At 47.1% G+C, this 18,406-nt stretch overlaps 1 protein-coding gene across 1 annotated transcript in view; it reads left to right on the top strand.

The window, feature by feature from the left end:
• Positions 1–18,406, top strand: part of LOC140197179 (uncharacterized) — a 38,139-nt gene that overhangs the window by 18,157 nt on the left and 1,576 nt on the right. Inside the window, exons 4-8 of the mRNA XM_072257092.1 lie at positions 99–151; positions 6,325–6,378; positions 13,465–13,542; positions 15,887–15,964; positions 16,051–16,080. Coding sequence (XP_072113193.1) covers positions 99–151; positions 6,325–6,378; positions 13,465–13,542; positions 15,887–15,964; positions 16,051–16,080 — 293 coding nt within the window. The remainder of the gene's footprint in view (positions 1–98; positions 152–6,324; positions 6,379–13,464; positions 13,543–15,886; positions 15,965–16,050; positions 16,081–18,406) is intronic.

Below are 18,406 nucleotides of genomic sequence, written 5' to 3'. Positions count from 1 at the left end.
GGCCCACTGGGTCAGTAGATCAAGCTCCCTTTGTAATCTTGGATAACCACAACTGGGAACATGCTGTGATTTCATGATCTTGGTTCTTTTCTCGACAGGAATGTTCCACGTTTGACCCAATCGGAGCAGGAACAGAAGCCGCCTCAGTCAGGTACTGAGCTGACAGCGCGAGGGGGTGAACCAGTCACGGCTCCCAGGGGACTGATCAATAACAAATCTAGAACAGGCAGGGAGCTCCACCACCTGAGGAAAGAGCAGACCAGCTTCAGATTCCATGGAATGTAGAACAGTACCGCACAGAACAGGCCCTTCAGCCCACCATGTTGTGCTAACCCTTCAATCTACTCTGAGATCAATCCAACCTTTCCCTCCCACGCAGCCCCCCAATTTTCTATCCTCCATGTGCCTATCCAACAGTCTCGTCAATGTCCATTACGTATCTGCCTCTACCACCAGCCCTGGCAGCATATTCCACGCACCCACCACTCTCTGTGTAAGAATCCCTTCTCGGACATTCACCCCAATATATTTCTCCAATCACATTAAAAGTATGCCCCTCATATTAGCCATTTCCACCTCTGGCTGACCACTCAATCTTATCATCTCGTACACCTCAATCAAGTCACCTCTCATCCTCCTTCACTCCAAAGAGAACAGCCCGAAGTTGCTCAACCAATCCTCATAAGACATGCTCTCCAATCCAGGCAGCATCCTGGTAAATCTCCTCTGCACCCTCCCCGAAGCTTCCACATCCTTCCTATAATGAGGTGACCAGAATGGAACACTTTACTCCAAGTGTGGTCTAACCAGGGTTTTATAGAGCTGTAACACTACCTCACAGGTCTTGAACTCAGTCCTTCAACTAATGAAGCCAAAACACCATCTGCCTTCTTAACAACGTTCAGGGGATATTTGTGTAGAGTTCTACATAGATACATTCAAATGAGACAGGGAAAGGATGGTCGGGTATAGGAACAGTGGTGTACAAAGGCTGTTGTAAATCCAGTCAAGAAGAAAAGAAAAGCTTACGAAAGGTTCAAAAAACTAGGCAATGATAGAGATCTTGAAGATTATAAAGCTAACAGGAAGGAGCTTAAGAATGAAATTAGGAGAGCCAGAAGGGGCCATGAGAAGGCCTTGGCGGACAGGATTAAGAAAAACCCCAAGGCAATCTACAAGTATGTGAAGGGCAAGGGGATAGGACGTGAGAGAATAGGACCAATCAAGTGTGATAGTGATAAAGTGTGTATTGAACCGGAGAAGATAGCAGAGGTACTTAATGAATACTTTGCTTCAGTATTCACTACAGTAAAGGATCTTGGCAATTGTAGGGATGACTTACAGTGGACTGAAAAGCTTGAGAATGTAGATATTAAGAAAGAGGATGTGCTGGAGATTTTGGAAAGTATCAAGTTGGATAAGTCACTGGGACCCATCAGGATGTACCCCAGACTACTGTGGGAAGCAAGGGAGGAGATTGCTGAGCCTCTGGTGATGATCTTTGCATCAATGGGAATGAGAGAGGTTCCGGAGGATTGGAAGGTTGCTGATGTTGTTCCGTTATTCAAGAAAGAGAGTAGAGATAGACCAGGAAATTGTACACCAGTGAGTCTTAGTTCAGTGGTTGGTAAGTTGATGGAGAAGATCCTGAGAGGCAGGATTTATGAACATTTGGAGAGGCATAATATGATTAGGAATAGCCAGCATGGCTTTGTCAAAGGCAGGTCGTGCCTTACGAGCCTGACTGTATTTTTTGAGGTTGTGACTAAACACATTGATGAAGGTAGAGCAGTAGATGTCGTTCATATGGATTTCAGCAAGGCATTTGACAAGGTACCCCATGAAAGGCTTATTGAGAAAGTAAGGAGGCATGAGATCCAAGGGGACATTGCTTTGTGAATCCAGAATTGGCTTTCCCACAGAAGGCAAAGAGTGGATGTAGACGGGTCATATTCTGCATGGAAGTCGGTGACCAGTGGTGTGCCTCAGGGATCTGTTCTGGGACCGTTACTCCTTGATTTTTATAAGTGACCTAGAAGAGACAGTGGAGGGATGGGTTAGTAAATTTGCTGATGACACAAAGGTCGGGGGCATTGTGGATAGTGTGGAGGGCTGTCAAAGGTTACAGCAGGACATTGATAGGATGCAAAACTGGGCTGCGAAGTGGCAGATGGAGTTCAACACAGATAAGTGTGAGGTGGTTCATTTTGGTAGGACAAATATGATGGCAGAATATCATATTAATGATAAGACCCTTGGCAGTGTGGAGGATCAGATTGATCTTGGGGTCCAAATCCATAGGACACTCAAAGCTGCTATGCAGATTAACTCTGTGGTTAAGAAGGCATACAATACACTGGCCTTTCATCAATCGTGGGATTGAGTTTAGGAGCCGAGAGGTAATGTTGCAGCTATATCAGACCCTGGTCACACCCCACTTAGAGTACTGTGCTCAGTTCCGGTCGCCTAACTACAGGAAGGATGTGGAAACTCTAGAGAGAAGGCTTAGGAGATTTACAAAGATGTTGCCTCGATTGGGGAGCATGCCTTGTGAGAATAGGTTGAGTGAACTTGACCTTTTCTCCTTGGAGCAAAGGAGGGTGAGAAGTGACCTGATAGACGTGTATAAGATGATGAGAGGCATTGATCGTGTGGATAGTCAGAGGCTTTTTCCCAGGGCTGAAATGGCTAACATGAGAGAGCACAGTTTTAAGGTGCTTGGAAGAAGGTACAGAGGAGATGCCAGGGGTAAGTTTTTTATGCAGAGGGTGGTGTAGAATGGGCTGCCAGCAATGGTGGTGGAGGTGGATACAACAGGGTCTTTTAAGAGACTCCTGGATAGGTACATGGAGCTTAGAAAAATAGAGGGCTATGGGTAACCTGAGGTAATTTCTAAAGTAAGGATGTTTGGCACAGCTTTGTGGGCCAAAGGGCCTGTATTGTGCTGTAGAGTTTCTATGTTTCTAACTTAACCACTTAAGACCATATGACCATAAGATATAGGAGCACAAGTAGGCCAATTGGCCCATCAAGTCTGCTCTGCCATTCAATCATGGGCTGATCCAATTCTTCCAGTCATCCCCACTCCCCTGTCTTCTCCTCGTACCCTTTGATGCCCTGGCTAATCAACAACCTATCGATCTCTGCCTTAAATACACTCAATGACTTGGCCTCCACAGCCACTTGTGGCAACAAATTCCACAGATTTACCATCCTCTGACTAAAGAAATTTCTCCGCATCTCTGTTCTAAATGGGCATCCTTCAATCCTGAAGTCCTGGACTTGCCCTACCATGGGAAATAACTTTACATATCTAATCTGTTCAGGCCTTTTAACATTCAGAATGTTGGTATAAGATCTCCCTCATTCTCCTGAACTCCAGGGAATACAGTCCAAGAACTATCAGACGTTCCTCATACGGTAACCCTTTCATTCACTTGCATTCCCATTCTGATGCTCTCAGGAGGGTGAGAGTAATGTATATAAGAATGTCTCTTTCTGAAGGGTGGCTGCGATCTGCTGTCCATTCTGATCAGAATGCACGCTAGACTCTGTAGACGATTGACTGTTGAGCGTCAATAACTTTTCGAGGCTGCCTGTCAGTGGGAATTAACCATCATTTCAATGCCATGCCAGGCAGTGGCCATCGCCACCAGGAATCTGACCGTCTGCCTCGTTGTCACGGTGAGCACTGGCACAATTCAACCGGGGAGCGGAGGAATGGCAGACTCCGTCACGGTGAGCACTGACGATAACTGAACCCAGGAGCGGAGGAACAGAAGACTCCGTCACAGTGAGCACTGACGATGACTGAACCCAGGAGCGGAGGAACGGCAGACTCTGTCACGGTGAATGCCAGCATGACTGAACTCAGGTGCTCCCCATGAAGAGGCGGAAACAAGGGGTTAGACACGGGAATACCAATAGAGTATCAGAGAGACAATCGAGTAACACTGTGAGACAAATCATTCTCCACAAACAGAATGACTCCACTAAGCACTAAATGAGAGTCCCCTTTGAACAATCATGGAAAGCAGAAAACCCGTGCCAGTCACAATCAACTTGACCAGATTAAACAGAAAGCACAAGGCCAAGGTAACATGTCTGAACGACTGGCGTCCTGTTGCACTCACCTCAATCATGAGCAAATGCTTTGAGAGGCTGGTCAAGGACCACATCTGCAGCTTGCTACCACCCCCAATGGACTCCCTACAATTCGCCTACTGACACAACCAATCAACAGATGATTCAATAGCCACAGCTCTACACACCATTCTTACACATCTGGAGAAGAAGGATGCTTATGTGAGAATGCTGTTCTTGGACTACAGTTCAGCATTCAACACCATAATCCCAACCACCTCCCCCCAACAGGCTCGACAAGAAGCTCAGAGACCTCGGCCTTCACCCTGCTGGATCCTGGACTTCCTGTCAGATCGCCAGCGGGTGGTAAGAGTGGGCTCCCTCAGCTCGGCCCCTCTGACCCTCAACACAGGTGCCCCTCAGGGCTGTGTACTAAGCCCCCTCCCTCACTGTCTGTATACCCATGACTGTGTCGCCACCCGCTGCTCCAATCTGTAATTGAATCATAGACGACACTACATTGATTTGCCTAATCTCAAACAGCTTTAAGTTCCTCAGCATAAACATCACCAAGGCTCTCATGTGGTCTGTACATACCGGCTGTGTGGTGAAAAAGGCACAATAGCGCCTCAGATGGTTGAGGAAGTTTGGTATGGGACCCCAAATCCTAAGAACTTTCTACAGGGGCACAACTGAGAGCATCCTGACTGGCTGCATCACTGCCTGGTATGGGAACTGTACTTCCCTCAATCACAGGACTCTGCAGAGAGTGGTGCGGACAGCCCAGCACATCTGTAGATGTGAACTTCCCATGATTCAGGACATTTACAGAGACCGGTGTGTAAAAATGGCCTGAAGGATCATTGGGGACCCGAGTCACCCCAATCACAAACTGTTCCGGCTGATACCATCCGGGAAACGGTACCGCAGCATAAAAGCCAGGACCAACAGGCTCCGGGACAGCTTCTTCCACCAGGCCATCAGACTGATTAATTCACATTGATACAATTGTATGTCTATGTTATATTGACTGTCCTGTTGTACATACTATTTATTATAAATTACTATAAATTGCACATTACACATTTCGATGGAGATGCAACGTAAAGATTTTTACTCCTCATGTAATAAAGTCAATTCAATGAAGGACTCTCGTGAAGGCAACAATCAGCAAGTACAGGTGCACAAGAAACCGAGAAGCTCAGCGCTCTACGGCTCCCCACAGGGGTCTGCAGGACATATGTCAGTCGTGTTGCCACTCTGGGTCTTGGGAGGAGGTTACCACTGACCAAGCACTCATCTGGACTAGTTATGTAAGCAGCAAGCAAGCCAGAGGCTGGGTCTCTGGGAGGGAGCAGCCCACCTCCTGATACCCCATGGCATTTCCACCTCTGCAAGGCACAAGGCATTGGCCGAGCCACACTTGGAGTATTGTCAGCAGTTTTGAAGCCCGTATCTAAGGAAGCGTGTGCGAGCATTGGAGAAGGTGCAGAGATTACAGGGAGAAGGCAGGGGAATGGGGTTGAGAAGGAGAATAAATCAGCCATGATGGAATGGTGGAGCAGAGAGTATGGTCTACTGTGTGTACTTCAGTTTCTCACCCATAAATCCACAGGGAGAACCTGTTCCCTTCTGAACCAAGATGCATGGTGTGAAAATGCTGGCCAGCAGTTACAAGGGGAAGGGTTAGGATTGTTTCAACCCTAAATCTGTAGTAGCAAAGGCATTCGGAGAAGTATTGGATTGGCAGGAGATAACGTCCAGGACCATAGGATAAGAGAAAGATCAATGGGCTGATAGGATTGTCCTCCTGAGAGCTAGTATGGATTTGATAGGCTGAATCTCCTGCTGTATGCTATCAGTGCTGCCCTCCAGTGTTCACTCGATGAAGACAAGTGGGATTGTGTTCATCTGCAGCTGCACTGGTGCACTAGTGTGAGATGAGGAACTGCTGCACGCTTATTCTTACAGAAACATGGCTCCAGGACAACATCCCATACAACACCAATCTTCAGGCTATGACACTGAGGGACGTGTGCTGATATTATTTTGTGACTGTATGGTTTTCTTTGCTATTGTAACAGCAGTATACGTGCCGTGTGTTTGCTATGTGCAGTGTGTGACTGTTGATGACTGTATTTTACACCTTGGCCCTGAGGAACGCTGTTTCGTTAGGCTGTATACATGTGTATGGTTGACTGACAATTAAACTTGAGCTTCATTCTCTGATCTGTGTTACAGTGCACGACAGCAGCCCGTTGTACGACAACATCGTCCCGAGCAGCAACAACAAAGGTAAACGCCAGCACCTTATTGATTGAGAGTTTTGATCTCGTTTGTAGCAGCAGGAGTATTGGGAACTGGAGTGACACTCAATCTGGTAGAGAAATTCAGCGGGTCGAACTGCATCTGTGGGGGAGAAATAAACTATCGATGTTTTGCAGGGTCTCAATCCGAAATGTCAACAATCCCATTCCTTTGAGCTGCTGAGTTCCTGCTTACCTTTCAAAGTTCAAAATAATTTTATCATCAAAGTACATATCTGTCACCATATACAACTTTAAGATCCATTTTCCTGCGGGCATACTCAATAAATCGAATGACAATAATAGAATCAATGAAAGACCACACCAACAAGGTGGACAACCAGGGTGTAAAGACAACAGGCTGTACAAATACAAAAAGAAAGAAATAATCATAGTGAATAAATAAGCAGTAAGTATTGAGAACACAAGATGAAGAGTCCTTGAAAGAGAGTCGGTAGTTTGTGGGAACGGTTCGGTGATGGGGTGAGCGAAGTCATTCCCTTTCATTTTGTGTTTATCTAACTTGTGTTTGGACTTGGTGGACCAAAAGCGATTGTGCTGAGGTGCCATCCTGTCGAGTTCTGAACCGTTTCAGCTGAGCCTCTCTGTTCCACTCCAGAGTGGAATGATCCTCTGACATGGGCAGTGTGTTTCCCACTGAACCCAGCACGAGGTCACCATGGTGTGGGGCACAGTCTGTCCTTCAGGAGATCGGGAGCGATCGCTGCCTGCTGAGATGGTTCTACATTAGTGGGTGGTGGAAGGGCCGGGGTGGGGGGAACGTTTGGCCACAATATGGGAGGAGGGTGGGGAGTTTTGGTTGACACAGGAGATTCTACAGATGCTGGAAGTCCAGAGCAAAACACACAAAATGCTGGAGGACACAGGTTCCCCTCAGTGGTGTGTACTAATTCCCCTCCCTTACTCTCTGTATACCCATGACTGTGTCGCCACCCACAGCTCCAATCTGTAATTAAATTTGCTGATGACACCACACTGATTATCTCAAATAATAACGAGGCAGCCTACAGAGAGGAAGTCATCACCCTGACACAGTGGTGTCAAGAAAACAATCTCTCCCTCAATGTTGCAAAAACAAAGGAGCTGGTTGTGGATTACAGGAGGAATGGAGGTCGGCTGACTCCTATTGACGTCAATGGATCTGGGGTTGAGAAGGTGAACAGCTTTAATTTTCTCGGCATAAACATCACTGAGGATCTCATGTGGTCAGTACATACCGGCTGTGTGGTGAAAAGGCACTGTAGTGTTCTCGTGCAGTGTGTTGAAACTCTGACTAAACACCAAGTTAAACCGGAGCCAGTGAAGACAGAGTCGTAGTAAGGTTAACCATTTACTGTTCACTCTTCCACATTAACATCGTATGGTAGAAACTGTTGATAAAAAACTACAAACATACACAGCGTCTGTTTCATTCTGGAGACCACACGTGCTCTCTTCTTTTAGCGAGTGTCTCCAGCCGCCCCGAGTAGCGGGCGAGGGGGGGTCCCGTCAAACCGCCATCGGGCTTAAGCCTACCCTGCATTTGAAATTCAAAAGCCAGCACGCGCGCCACCCCAACAGCCGCTTCCTTAACAGAAACCGCGTTAATATTTTTACTTCAAATACATTCATAGGAACTTAAGGCGTTGCTTCTATAATGTTTCTTTGTGGGTAGACACGGAGCTCTTCACGGTCATGCTACACACGTGGCACCCGCCTTCACACCTTCCCGAACCGGAGGTTACACATAAGACGCGGTGAAACCGGAGGTGAATTATCAACCTTCAACTTTAACTAGAAAATAGTTACAAACAAATCATTTAAAACGTAGACCCAACAAAGTCAAATAAATGCCTTAAGGGCAATGCACTCCCCGCCTGACCTTTGTAAGGTCACTATAAACATGGTATAGAACTTTAGTCTCTAGATCAGTCTTTAGGTAGAAGTAGAACAACCCCTGTAACTGGTCTCAGGTTTCCTTTCCAGGGTTCGTTGTAAAGATGTGAACCGATTGATTGCTTGCTCTTTGTTGTTTGGTAAGCGCTGGCATGGTACTCTGAATGCTAGTGGGGCGACCCAGGTGTTCGCTTCGTCTCTAAGGACCTTTGTGTCCATTATTTTTAAGAAGATGGCATCTTCCACAGATGGAGCAAGTTTATTATCGTGCTTAGTTTGAGCGAAGACTGACTGACCCAGTGTCTTCTCAGTTACTTTACTATGCTTGTGCCTTTGTTGTGCTTCCTTGATACATGCAACACTTGTGAGAAATTGAATGGTGGCCTTTCTCTAGCACGTTAGTCTTGAGCATGTTAACTGTCGGTTTCTGTACGTTGCCAGGGCACACCTCTCCTATCACCACCTAGCCCAGATCCAGACATTGGGCGAAGGGGGCTTTGTGTGGTCCATTGACCTGCTGCCTGACTTTGTGCATCCTAAGACCGTCTCTTCCGAGTAGCAGGGGTATTTCTGCTTCCGGATCCAGTTCTGGGATGTGCTTGGCAATGTGGTGGAGATGGGACTGGTGTAGCACTGCGCTTGGTGTCGGAATCTCGGATCTGTTATTTAAGATCTCATTGCATTCTAAGACTGGAGGGAGACTGATGACAACTTTACCACCCAGTGACTCGAGCTGGAAGCATTCTGCCTTCCTGCCATACGTTTCTGCGATGCCAGAGCAAGTTCTGAGGTAGTATGGGAATGGATTACCCTTTACGCTGAACAACTCGAAGAACTCTGGTCTCAGTAGTGAGTGGTTACTCTGGTCGTCCAGAATTACATAGGCTTTGATGGTCTTGTCTTTGGCTCCCTTAGGGTATACCTTAATGAGGCAGATCTTTGAGCACGAATGACTCGACTGACCTGGACTGTGAACTGTGCAGTTTGAGCTGACAATAGTTGTATCAGAGTGATGATCTCCCTCCCCGCCATCCTCTTGTGGGAGCGGAGGAGCCTTGGCAGTTTGCGGTGACGGGCCGGGATGCATGGCTCCATCGTGATTACTGCTGTTACATTCCGAGCACTTTATGGGGAACATACACTCTTTAGCAAAGTGGGAGGTAGAGGAACAGCACTTAAAACATATTCTTCTTTCCTTCAGAAGGGCCTTTCTTTCGTCAAAGGGTTTGTTTCAAAACATTCTGCATTTTCTGAGGGGGTGGGGTTTGTTGTGCAATGGACATTTCTTGCTAGGATCATCGTTGATTGGTGAGACTATAGTTTTATGCACTGAGACGGGTTTATTGATGACAAAATTGTTTGAAGTGGGTTTGACTGGGTTGGTGTGAGTTGTGGTGCTGCCTTGATTCTTGAAGCTAGGGTCGTTTCGCCTCTTTGCCTCCTTGCACGCAAACCTACTAAAATACTCAAAGGGAGGGAATCGACCACCGTTCTCTTCCTTGTCCTCTGAGCCAATAGACACCCACCTTTCCTGCAGCCCAAATGGAAGTTTGTCCACAATTGGTCCAACTCCGCGTGAGGTATCCAGATACGACAGGCCAGTAAATAGCCGTCTTCTTTAGCACCTTGAATCTCGATGAGTAAATCTCCGAGTTCTCGTAATTTAGTGTGGTCCTTGGCTGACACCCTAGGAAAATTGTCCAGCCGTTGAAATAGCGCCTTCTCAATAGGGGCCGCATAGCAGTCCCAAGGTCTCTCCCATGCTTTGTGTAAGGCTAGCTTGGGGTTATTGACGTACGCTGAGCGTATGCATTTCACCTGTTCACTTGATTCCTTTCCCAGCCATTTAGTCATAAGGTCCAACTCTTGGGTTGCTGTGAGCTGGACTCCGCCGGTGGCACTGGTGAATGAGGAGTACCACGCACAGTGATTCTCAGGCTTATCGTCAAACTGGTACAGTCCTGAATTGACGAGGTCTCGTCGCGCTAAATACTGTGCCAAGGGTTCTGCTGCAGATGGCGTGCTAGCTGGGGAAATATGTTGGGGAACATATGACTGAGTGTGTACGTTCATGATGGGATTTGATGTTCTGACTTCAGCCTTTGTCTTGGATCTCACCGGATCTGGTAAGTTTGGTGTCGGGAAGTATTCATAGTCAGCCCTTTCATACTTGAGTTTGTGGCAAGGGTGCAATAGTGAGTTGTCTTCCCCAGGTGGACGCGATGCAACAAAGTTTCCCTGTGATTTCACACGAGATGGGATGCCAACAGGCAAGTATGGAGAGGGAGAATGAATCTGCAGTTCAATTTGAGATTGGACATACTCCCTGGTGCGTTCCAATTTGGCCCTTTCTGATATAGATTTTCCTGCTTCGTCTAGAATGTGCATTTCTTCAGCGTTTTCCAACACTTGTGCCTCCACCGCGGCCACATCAGCTTCTCGTTGTAGCGTCAGCACTTCTAACTCTGTACCTAACCTTGCCTTTTCCAACTGGTTTTCCGCTTCTCTGGCAGCCTTTTCCATCTGGTTTTGTGCGTCTCTTGTGATACTTTCCGCATCTCTGGCAGCCGTTTCCATTTTCAGTTTTGCTTCTTGGTTAGCGTATGACACTCGCACCTTGGTGGCTTCCGCTATAGCTTTTGCGAGGGCAGCCACACTTGTCCATGTCCTACTGCTCTTGGCACTGAGTGCAAGCGACTTGAAGCTTGATCGTGAAGCCATCGTACCACTTGTCAAAACATCTACTGATTCTGCCTTTTCACTGTAGTGTTCTCGTGCAGTGTGTTGAAACTCTGACTAAACACCAAGTTAAACCGGAGCCAATGAAGACAGAGTCGCAGTAAGGTTAACCATTTACTGTTCACTCTTCCACATTAACATCGTATGGTGAAAACTGTTGATAAAAAAATACAAACATATACAGGCAACACACATCAAAGTTGCTGGTGAACGCAGCAGGCCAGGCAGCATCTCTATGAAGAGGTACAGTCGACGTTTCAGGCATCTGTTTCATTCTGGAGCCCACATGTGCTCTCTTCTTTTAGCGAGTGTCTCCAGCCACCTCGAGTAGCGGGCGAGGGGGGTCCCGTCAAACGCCACCAGGCCCGAGCCCACCCCGTGTTTGAAATTGAAAAGCCGACACGCGCGCCACCCTAACAGCCGCTTCCTTAACAGAAACCACGTTAATATTTTTACTTCAAATACTTTCATAGGAACTTACAGCGTTACTTCTCTAATGTTTCTTTGTGGGTAGAAACGGAGCTCTTCACGATCATGCTGCACGCACGGCACCCACCTTACACCTTCTCCGAACCGGAGGTTGCACATAAGACGCGACGAAATTGGAGGTGACGTCATCACATGCCGTGATATACCATTGACAATGAATTTACCTTTGTTATGCTGTAACTTAATTATCAACCTTTAGCCTTAACTAGAAAATAGTTACCAAAAAATTATTTAAAGCGTAGACCCAACAAAGTCAAATAAATGCCTTAAGGGCAACACAGGCACAACAGCTCCTCTTTCACACACATTCTGAGAACTTCCTACAGGGGCACAATTGAGAGCATCCTGACTAGCTGCATCACTGCCTGGTATGGGAACTGTACTTCCCTCAATCACAGGACTCTGCAGAGAGTGGTGTGGACAGCCCAGCGCATCTGTAGATGTGAACTTCCCACTATTCAGGACATGTACAGAGACCGGTGTGTAAAAAGGGCCCAAAGGATCATTGGGGACCCGAGTCACCCCAACCACAAACTGTTCCAGCTGATACCATCTGGGAAACAGTACCGCAGCATAAAAGCCAGGACCAACAGGTTCCGGGACAGCTTCTTCCACCAGATCATCAAACTGCTTAACTCACGCTGACACAACTGTATTTCTATGTTGTACTGACTGTCCTGTTGTACATAATATTTATTATAAATTACTATAAATTGCACATTGTGCATTTAGGTGGAGACGTAATGTAAAGATTTTTACTCCTCATGTATATGCAGGATGTAAGTAATAAAGTCAATTCAGTTCAGCTCAATTCAGGAACTCAGCACCTATCTACTCTCCTGTCTGTTACACCGCTGAGGTTTCGGGCAGCAATGGCGGTCCCCCATCTCTGGCCTACTTCATCATGTCCGTAGCTTTCTTCCTGTTTTCATGACTGTCAGTCATGCAAGGCCCAGATGGAGACTCAGGAATACCATCGCACTCAGATGTAGAAGAATTCTTCATTGCTGTTTCAGTAACAGATCTGATTGACCAGTCAGGGTTGTTAGCCCTGAGCTGAACCCCCAAAACTGGAGAACAAGTGGACCACGCTTAGACCAGCCTCTACCCTTTGACCTGTTTGGCATGGCTGACCCTACCAAGAGCCAAAGCATAAAACCCAAACTCCAGCCGACACGGCTCTCCGAGTCATTGAGGCACACAAGCCTCCAAACCCGATGACAAGGTTGTGATCCTCTTCGTAGAGGCAGCATCTATGGAGAGGAATAAACATCTGATGTTTCAGGATGAGACCCTCATTCCCCTCCATAGATGCTGCCTGACCTGCTGAGTTTCTTTAGCATTTGAGTATGTTACTCTGGAGAGTTTTTAGACTCAGATGTGTGAGGCCTACAGAAACAACAGCCTGAATATTTCAGCTAAGTTAGAAGGGAAAAAGCAAGTCCCATGGAACGAGGACCCAGAATAAACTCATAGGGCCAGATTTCCTTTTGTCCTGTGTTTCGTGACAGCGCAAGACAACGGCAGTGTGTACGACAGCGTTCTCTTCAATCGCAGTGAGAGAGGTCAGCATCAGTGCCTCATTTGCTGAGGAATTTTATCTAATTTGTATTCAGAACTTAACCAGATAATCGACAAAACCTTTTGATTTTCTTAAAGGTGCTGAAACAGTTGCCAGTCAGTGATTCAGAATATGGTATTTACACTTAGTGGCCACTTTATTAGGTACACCTGTACACTGACTCAGTACTTTGATTTATGAAGGCTATTGTGCAAAACTGTTCTGACAGCACTATGTACCTGTGGACACCACGCTCCAAGGTCTTGTACAGTCTGCAGGTAGTTTAATTAGACCAAAGGCTCTATCTAAATGTGAGCTGCTAGGTGTTGTAACATTTCTTGCTTTCAGACGTTTACAGTCAATTCGGACTAATCACTCTCGTCCTTACAGAGCAGCCAGATTCCTGCACTTATGCCAATATTTCAACAGAAGGTGGGAAGGCAAGCAAACCTCAAGCTGAAGATCGAGGTACGGTCTCCATTTACCGTTTACCATTTCTCAGACTGCCTGCTGACCATCGAATATTGAAAACCTAGACAGAGCGGAATTGGAGAGCATATTTCCTATAGTGGGAGAGTCTAGGACCAGAGGACACAGCCTCAGAATAGAGGGACGTCGCTATAGAACAGAGATGAGGAGTGTGTTGAATCTGGGGAATTCATTGCCACAGAGTGATGTGGAAGCTAAGTTATTGGCTATATTTAAAGCTTTAGTCAGGGTGTCAAAGATTATGGGAGAAGGCAGGAGAATGGGGTTGAGAGGGAAAATAAATCAGCCATGATGGAATGGCAGAGCAGACACGATGGGCTGAATGGCCTAATTCTCCTCCTATGTTTTACGGTCTTAAGTTTTCTTTAAACATTTTACCTTTACACTTAACCTTTGACCTCTGGTTCAGGTCTCATAGAAACATAGAAAATCTACAGCACATTACAGGCCCCTCAGCCCACAATGTTGTGCTGAGCATGTAACCTACTCTAGAAACTGCCTAGGATCTCCCTGCAGCATAGCCCTCAAATTTTCTAAGCTCCATGTACCTATCTAAGAGTCTCTTATGTCACGTACCCTGTGATGGGTTAAAGAACCAGCAGAAATGGAAAACACTTTGGAGTCCAGTATTGCTATTAACTAATGGTATTTATTAGTAACTACGCAATACAGTAATATAAATGCAGATATATCAAACAGATTAGCAATGATTATATATAAGTAAGTGCGGAAATATATGAAAACCAAGCTTCTTCGAGTCTAGGGGTAAATAATGTAGAACCACCTCAGCAGGCAGCGATCACTCCCGATCTCCTGAAGGACAGACTGTGCCCCACACCATGGTGACCTTGTGCTGGGTTCAGTGGGAAACACACTTCCCATGTCACACGATGATGAGTACAGTTCAGTTTGGTTCATGGTATTGAGCTGAGTAGTGATGGAGAGAGAAAGAAGGAGAGATTTGAGTCTTCAGGTGAGCTGACACCTCCAGCATTTTGTGTGTTTTGCTGTGGATTTCTAGCATCTGCAGAATCTCCTGTGTTGACTAAAAACTCCCCACCCTCCTTCCATATTGTGGTCAAACGTTCCTCCCACCACGGCCCTTCCACCACCCACTAATGTAGAACCAGCTCAGCAGGCAGCGATCGCTCCCGATCTCCTGAAGGACAGACTGTGCCCCACACCATGGTGAACTTGTGCTGGGTTCAGTGGGATACACACTGCCCCATGTCACACGATGATGAGTAAAGTTCAGTTCAGTTCGTGGTATTGAGTTGAGTAGTGATGGAGAGAGAGAGAGAGAGGGAGAGAGAGAGAGATGGAGGGAGAGATTTGAGTCTTCAGGTGAGCTGATGCTGTCAATCTTCCAAAATCCTTTAGAAGTCACCGACTGTGGCCACAACAAAGGGCACTGTTCTTCTGTGGTGGAATTGTCAACCCAGGCAAGGGTTGGTCACACAAATAACTCCCCACTGGTCACACCCTTTTCACACTGTGAGAGCCACTGATCAATCCACCAGATCTATCCTCCAAAACCCACTTTTTCTGTGGGCACAACAAAGCTCATTCAGTGTCCAAAACCATGTGTCTGTAGGTCTAACAGCTGACCTTCCATTTATCTCACTGTGCTGAATACCAGCTGTCCATCAAGCAGCTCCTCCCTTCTCTCTCTGGAAGAACTTGGAAGCTGCCAGTGTCTTTGCAAAAGTGTAAATAAACTGTGAGCAGTCTTCGCCTCTCTCTCTCTTTTTTTCTCTCTCTTTTTAACAAGGTGTCTGTGTTGGACACCTCGCTCTCTTTTTCCAAAAGCAAAGTTCATAGGGGTAATTCAGGACCCCGTCACACTTAAAAGACCCTATTGTATCTGCCTTTACCACCTTCACCAGCAGGGCATTCCACGCACCCACCACTCTCTGTGAAAAACTTACCCCTGACATCCCCTCTGTACCAACTTCCAAGCACCTTAAGACTGTGCTCCCTCAGCAAGTTTTCTCACCCAACCTCAGTGGAAAAAGCCTGCTTGCATTTATCTTATCAATACCCTTCATAATTTTGCATGCCTCTATCAAATCTCCCCTCATTCCCCTACACTCCAGGGAATAAAGCCTCTCCCTGTAACTCAGGTCACCAAGTTCTGGCAGCATCCTTGTAAATTTTCTCTGCTCTCTTTCAATCTTATTCATATCTTTTATGTAGCTGGGTGACCAAATCTTCACACAATACTCCAAATTGGGCCTCACCAATGTCTTATTCAGCTTCAACATAACATTCCAACTCCTGACTTTGATTTGCTGTCGATTCAAACGAATCTCTCTCCTTACAGAGCAGCCAGATTCCTGCACTTATGCCAGTATTTTGTTTGGAGGTGAGAAGGCAAGCAAACCGCAAGCTAAAGATCGAGGTACAGTCTCCATTTACCCTTTTCCATTTCTTGGATCACCTCGAGGTCATCCTGCTGACTAACAGAAAATTCTTCTTCAATTCCAGGTGGGCAGAAGCAGGAAGCTGGACCTGTAGGTGAGGCTTTCCTTCAAGGTATTCTTGAAAATGATCTCCTTCAAATGCTCCATTCTCCCGTCCCTTCCCCTGGCAGAGTGTGTGTCTGGCTGCTGCTGGGTCCTGCGGTCCACCTCACTGTGACTGGAGGGAAGGATTGGAGAAGCAGTGAAGAGTGGGAGAGGAGGGGGAGATGGTGGAAGAGGAGGGAGAGAATGAAAGAGAGGGAGAGGGGGAAAGAGGAGAGAGGATGAGGCAGGGGAATGGGGATAAAAGAGAGCGAGGAGGAGAGAAGAAGGAAAGAGAGAAGCAGGTGAGGGAAAGGCAGAAGGGGATTGGGAGAGGGAGAGGGACAGAGAAAGGGGGAAGAGAGAGAGGGAGAGGAAGGGGGTGAGGGAGGGAGGGAGAGAGAGGGTGAGAGTGGGGTGAAGGGAGGGAGAGAGGGAGAGGGATAGGAGGGAAGGGGATAGTTAAGGGAGGGAGAGACAGAGTGAGGAACAGAGGGAGGGGGAGGGGGAAAATGGAGGGAGGAGGAATGAGGAGGAGGTGGGGGAGAGGGTGAAAAGGGGAGGGGGAAGGGGAGGCAAGCATACTTTGTATGTTCTTGTGGCACAGGTGTGGACACTAGCTGGGAGACGGTGACGTACGAGACGGGAATAGGGAATGGTGAGCTGACTGCACAGGCCCTTTGAGCTTCCTGTTCATCAGAGAGGCCTGGCCAATCTCCGATTTAGATTCATGTATCTATCACACATACATCGAAACATACAGTGAGATGCGTCATTTGCGTCAACAGCCAACACAACACGAGGATGTGCCGGGGGCAGCCCGCAAGTGTCACCACACATTCCGGCGCCAACATCGCACGCCCACAATGTTCAGCAGAACAACAACCATGAGAAAAAACAAACCCAGCAAACAACCCCTTTCCTCCCTCTCACCACCCCCCCCAACACACATACACCGTCAGGCTTCCAACCCAGGACAGGCCACCTCCCAGCCTTCAGCTGCCAGTCGACTCACAGACATCAGGTCTTAGATTTCTAGACGTGAACCCTGGGACTCAACATCTGGGCTGGCCAACTTCAGTCTTCAATCTTCAGTCTTCAATCTTCAGCCTTCAATCTTCAACCTTCAGCCTTCAACCTTCAGTCTTCAATCTTCAGTCTTCAATCTTCAACCTTCAAACTTCAGTCTTCAATCTTCAGGCTTCAACCTTCAACCTTCAATCTTCAGTCTTTAGTCTTCCATATCAGCTCCAGTAATCACAGCGACTACACGATATGGGAGCAGAGTTAGGCCATTTGGCCCATCGAGTCTTCTCCCCCACTTCAGCACGGCTGGTCCAATTTTTACTCTCAGCCTCAATCTCCTGCCTTCCACTACTCCCCACCCCTCTGTATCCCTTCACACCCTGACCAATCAAAAATCTATTATCCTCTGCCTTGAGACACCCTGAGCTCCAGGCTTCTAACTCTGGAATCGCAGCAACCTCCAAACTGGAGGTTGACTGGGGAGGGGAGGGCTGGGTCACTGGTCCTCATGTCTCCGATCCAGCGAGTCACCAACCTGGGGGACAGAGGGTGGTGGTCACAGAAATTCTTGGGCCAACGGTCGGACATTTTCCTGTGTACAGGAATACAAGAGGCTACAGAGAGTGTTGGGACTTAAGTTCAGAGTAAATTCATTATCAAAGTACATCTGTGACCACATACAACCCTGAGATTCATTTTCTTCAGGGCATTCACAGTAAATACAAAGAAACACAGTAGAATCTTTGAAAGGCCTCGCCAGGCAGGATGGACAAACAACCAAAGACCCAAAGACAATGTAACGCAAATACAAAAGGAAAACTAATAAAATAATAATAAATAAGCAGTAAGTATTGAGAACATGAGATGAGGAGTTCCTGAACGTGAGTCCATAGTTGGAGGGAACAGTTCAGCCTGTTCCATCACAGGTACAGCTCCCCTCACCAGAGGCAGTGCCTCAGGAATTCCTTTGGCCCATAATGTACGTTCTGACCATGAGCCCATCTGCCTGACCGCGGTCCGAACCCCTTCATTGGAGGAATTGGAGATGGGAGATGCTGGAAATCCAGGCCAACACACACAAAAAGCTGGAGGAACTGAAACACTGCAGGCCACACCCTGGTGAATCAGAAACAGAGGAGATTCTGCAGATGCTGGAGATCCAGAGCATCACGCACAAAAAGCTGGAGGAACTCGCATCTCTGGAAATGAATACACAGTCGATGTTTCCCGCTGAGACCCTTCATCAAGACTGGAAAGGAAGGGGGATGAAGCCAGAACAAGAAGGGAGGGGAGGGGAGGGGAGGAGTACAAGC

This window comes from Mobula birostris, chromosome 5, assembly GCF_030028105.1.
Source record: "Mobula birostris isolate sMobBir1 chromosome 5, sMobBir1.hap1, whole genome shotgun sequence".
In the NCBI taxonomy this organism is placed as follows: domain Eukaryota; kingdom Metazoa; phylum Chordata; class Chondrichthyes; order Myliobatiformes; family Myliobatidae; genus Mobula; species Mobula birostris.
This window is presented reverse-complemented; position numbering and strand designations above follow the sequence as displayed.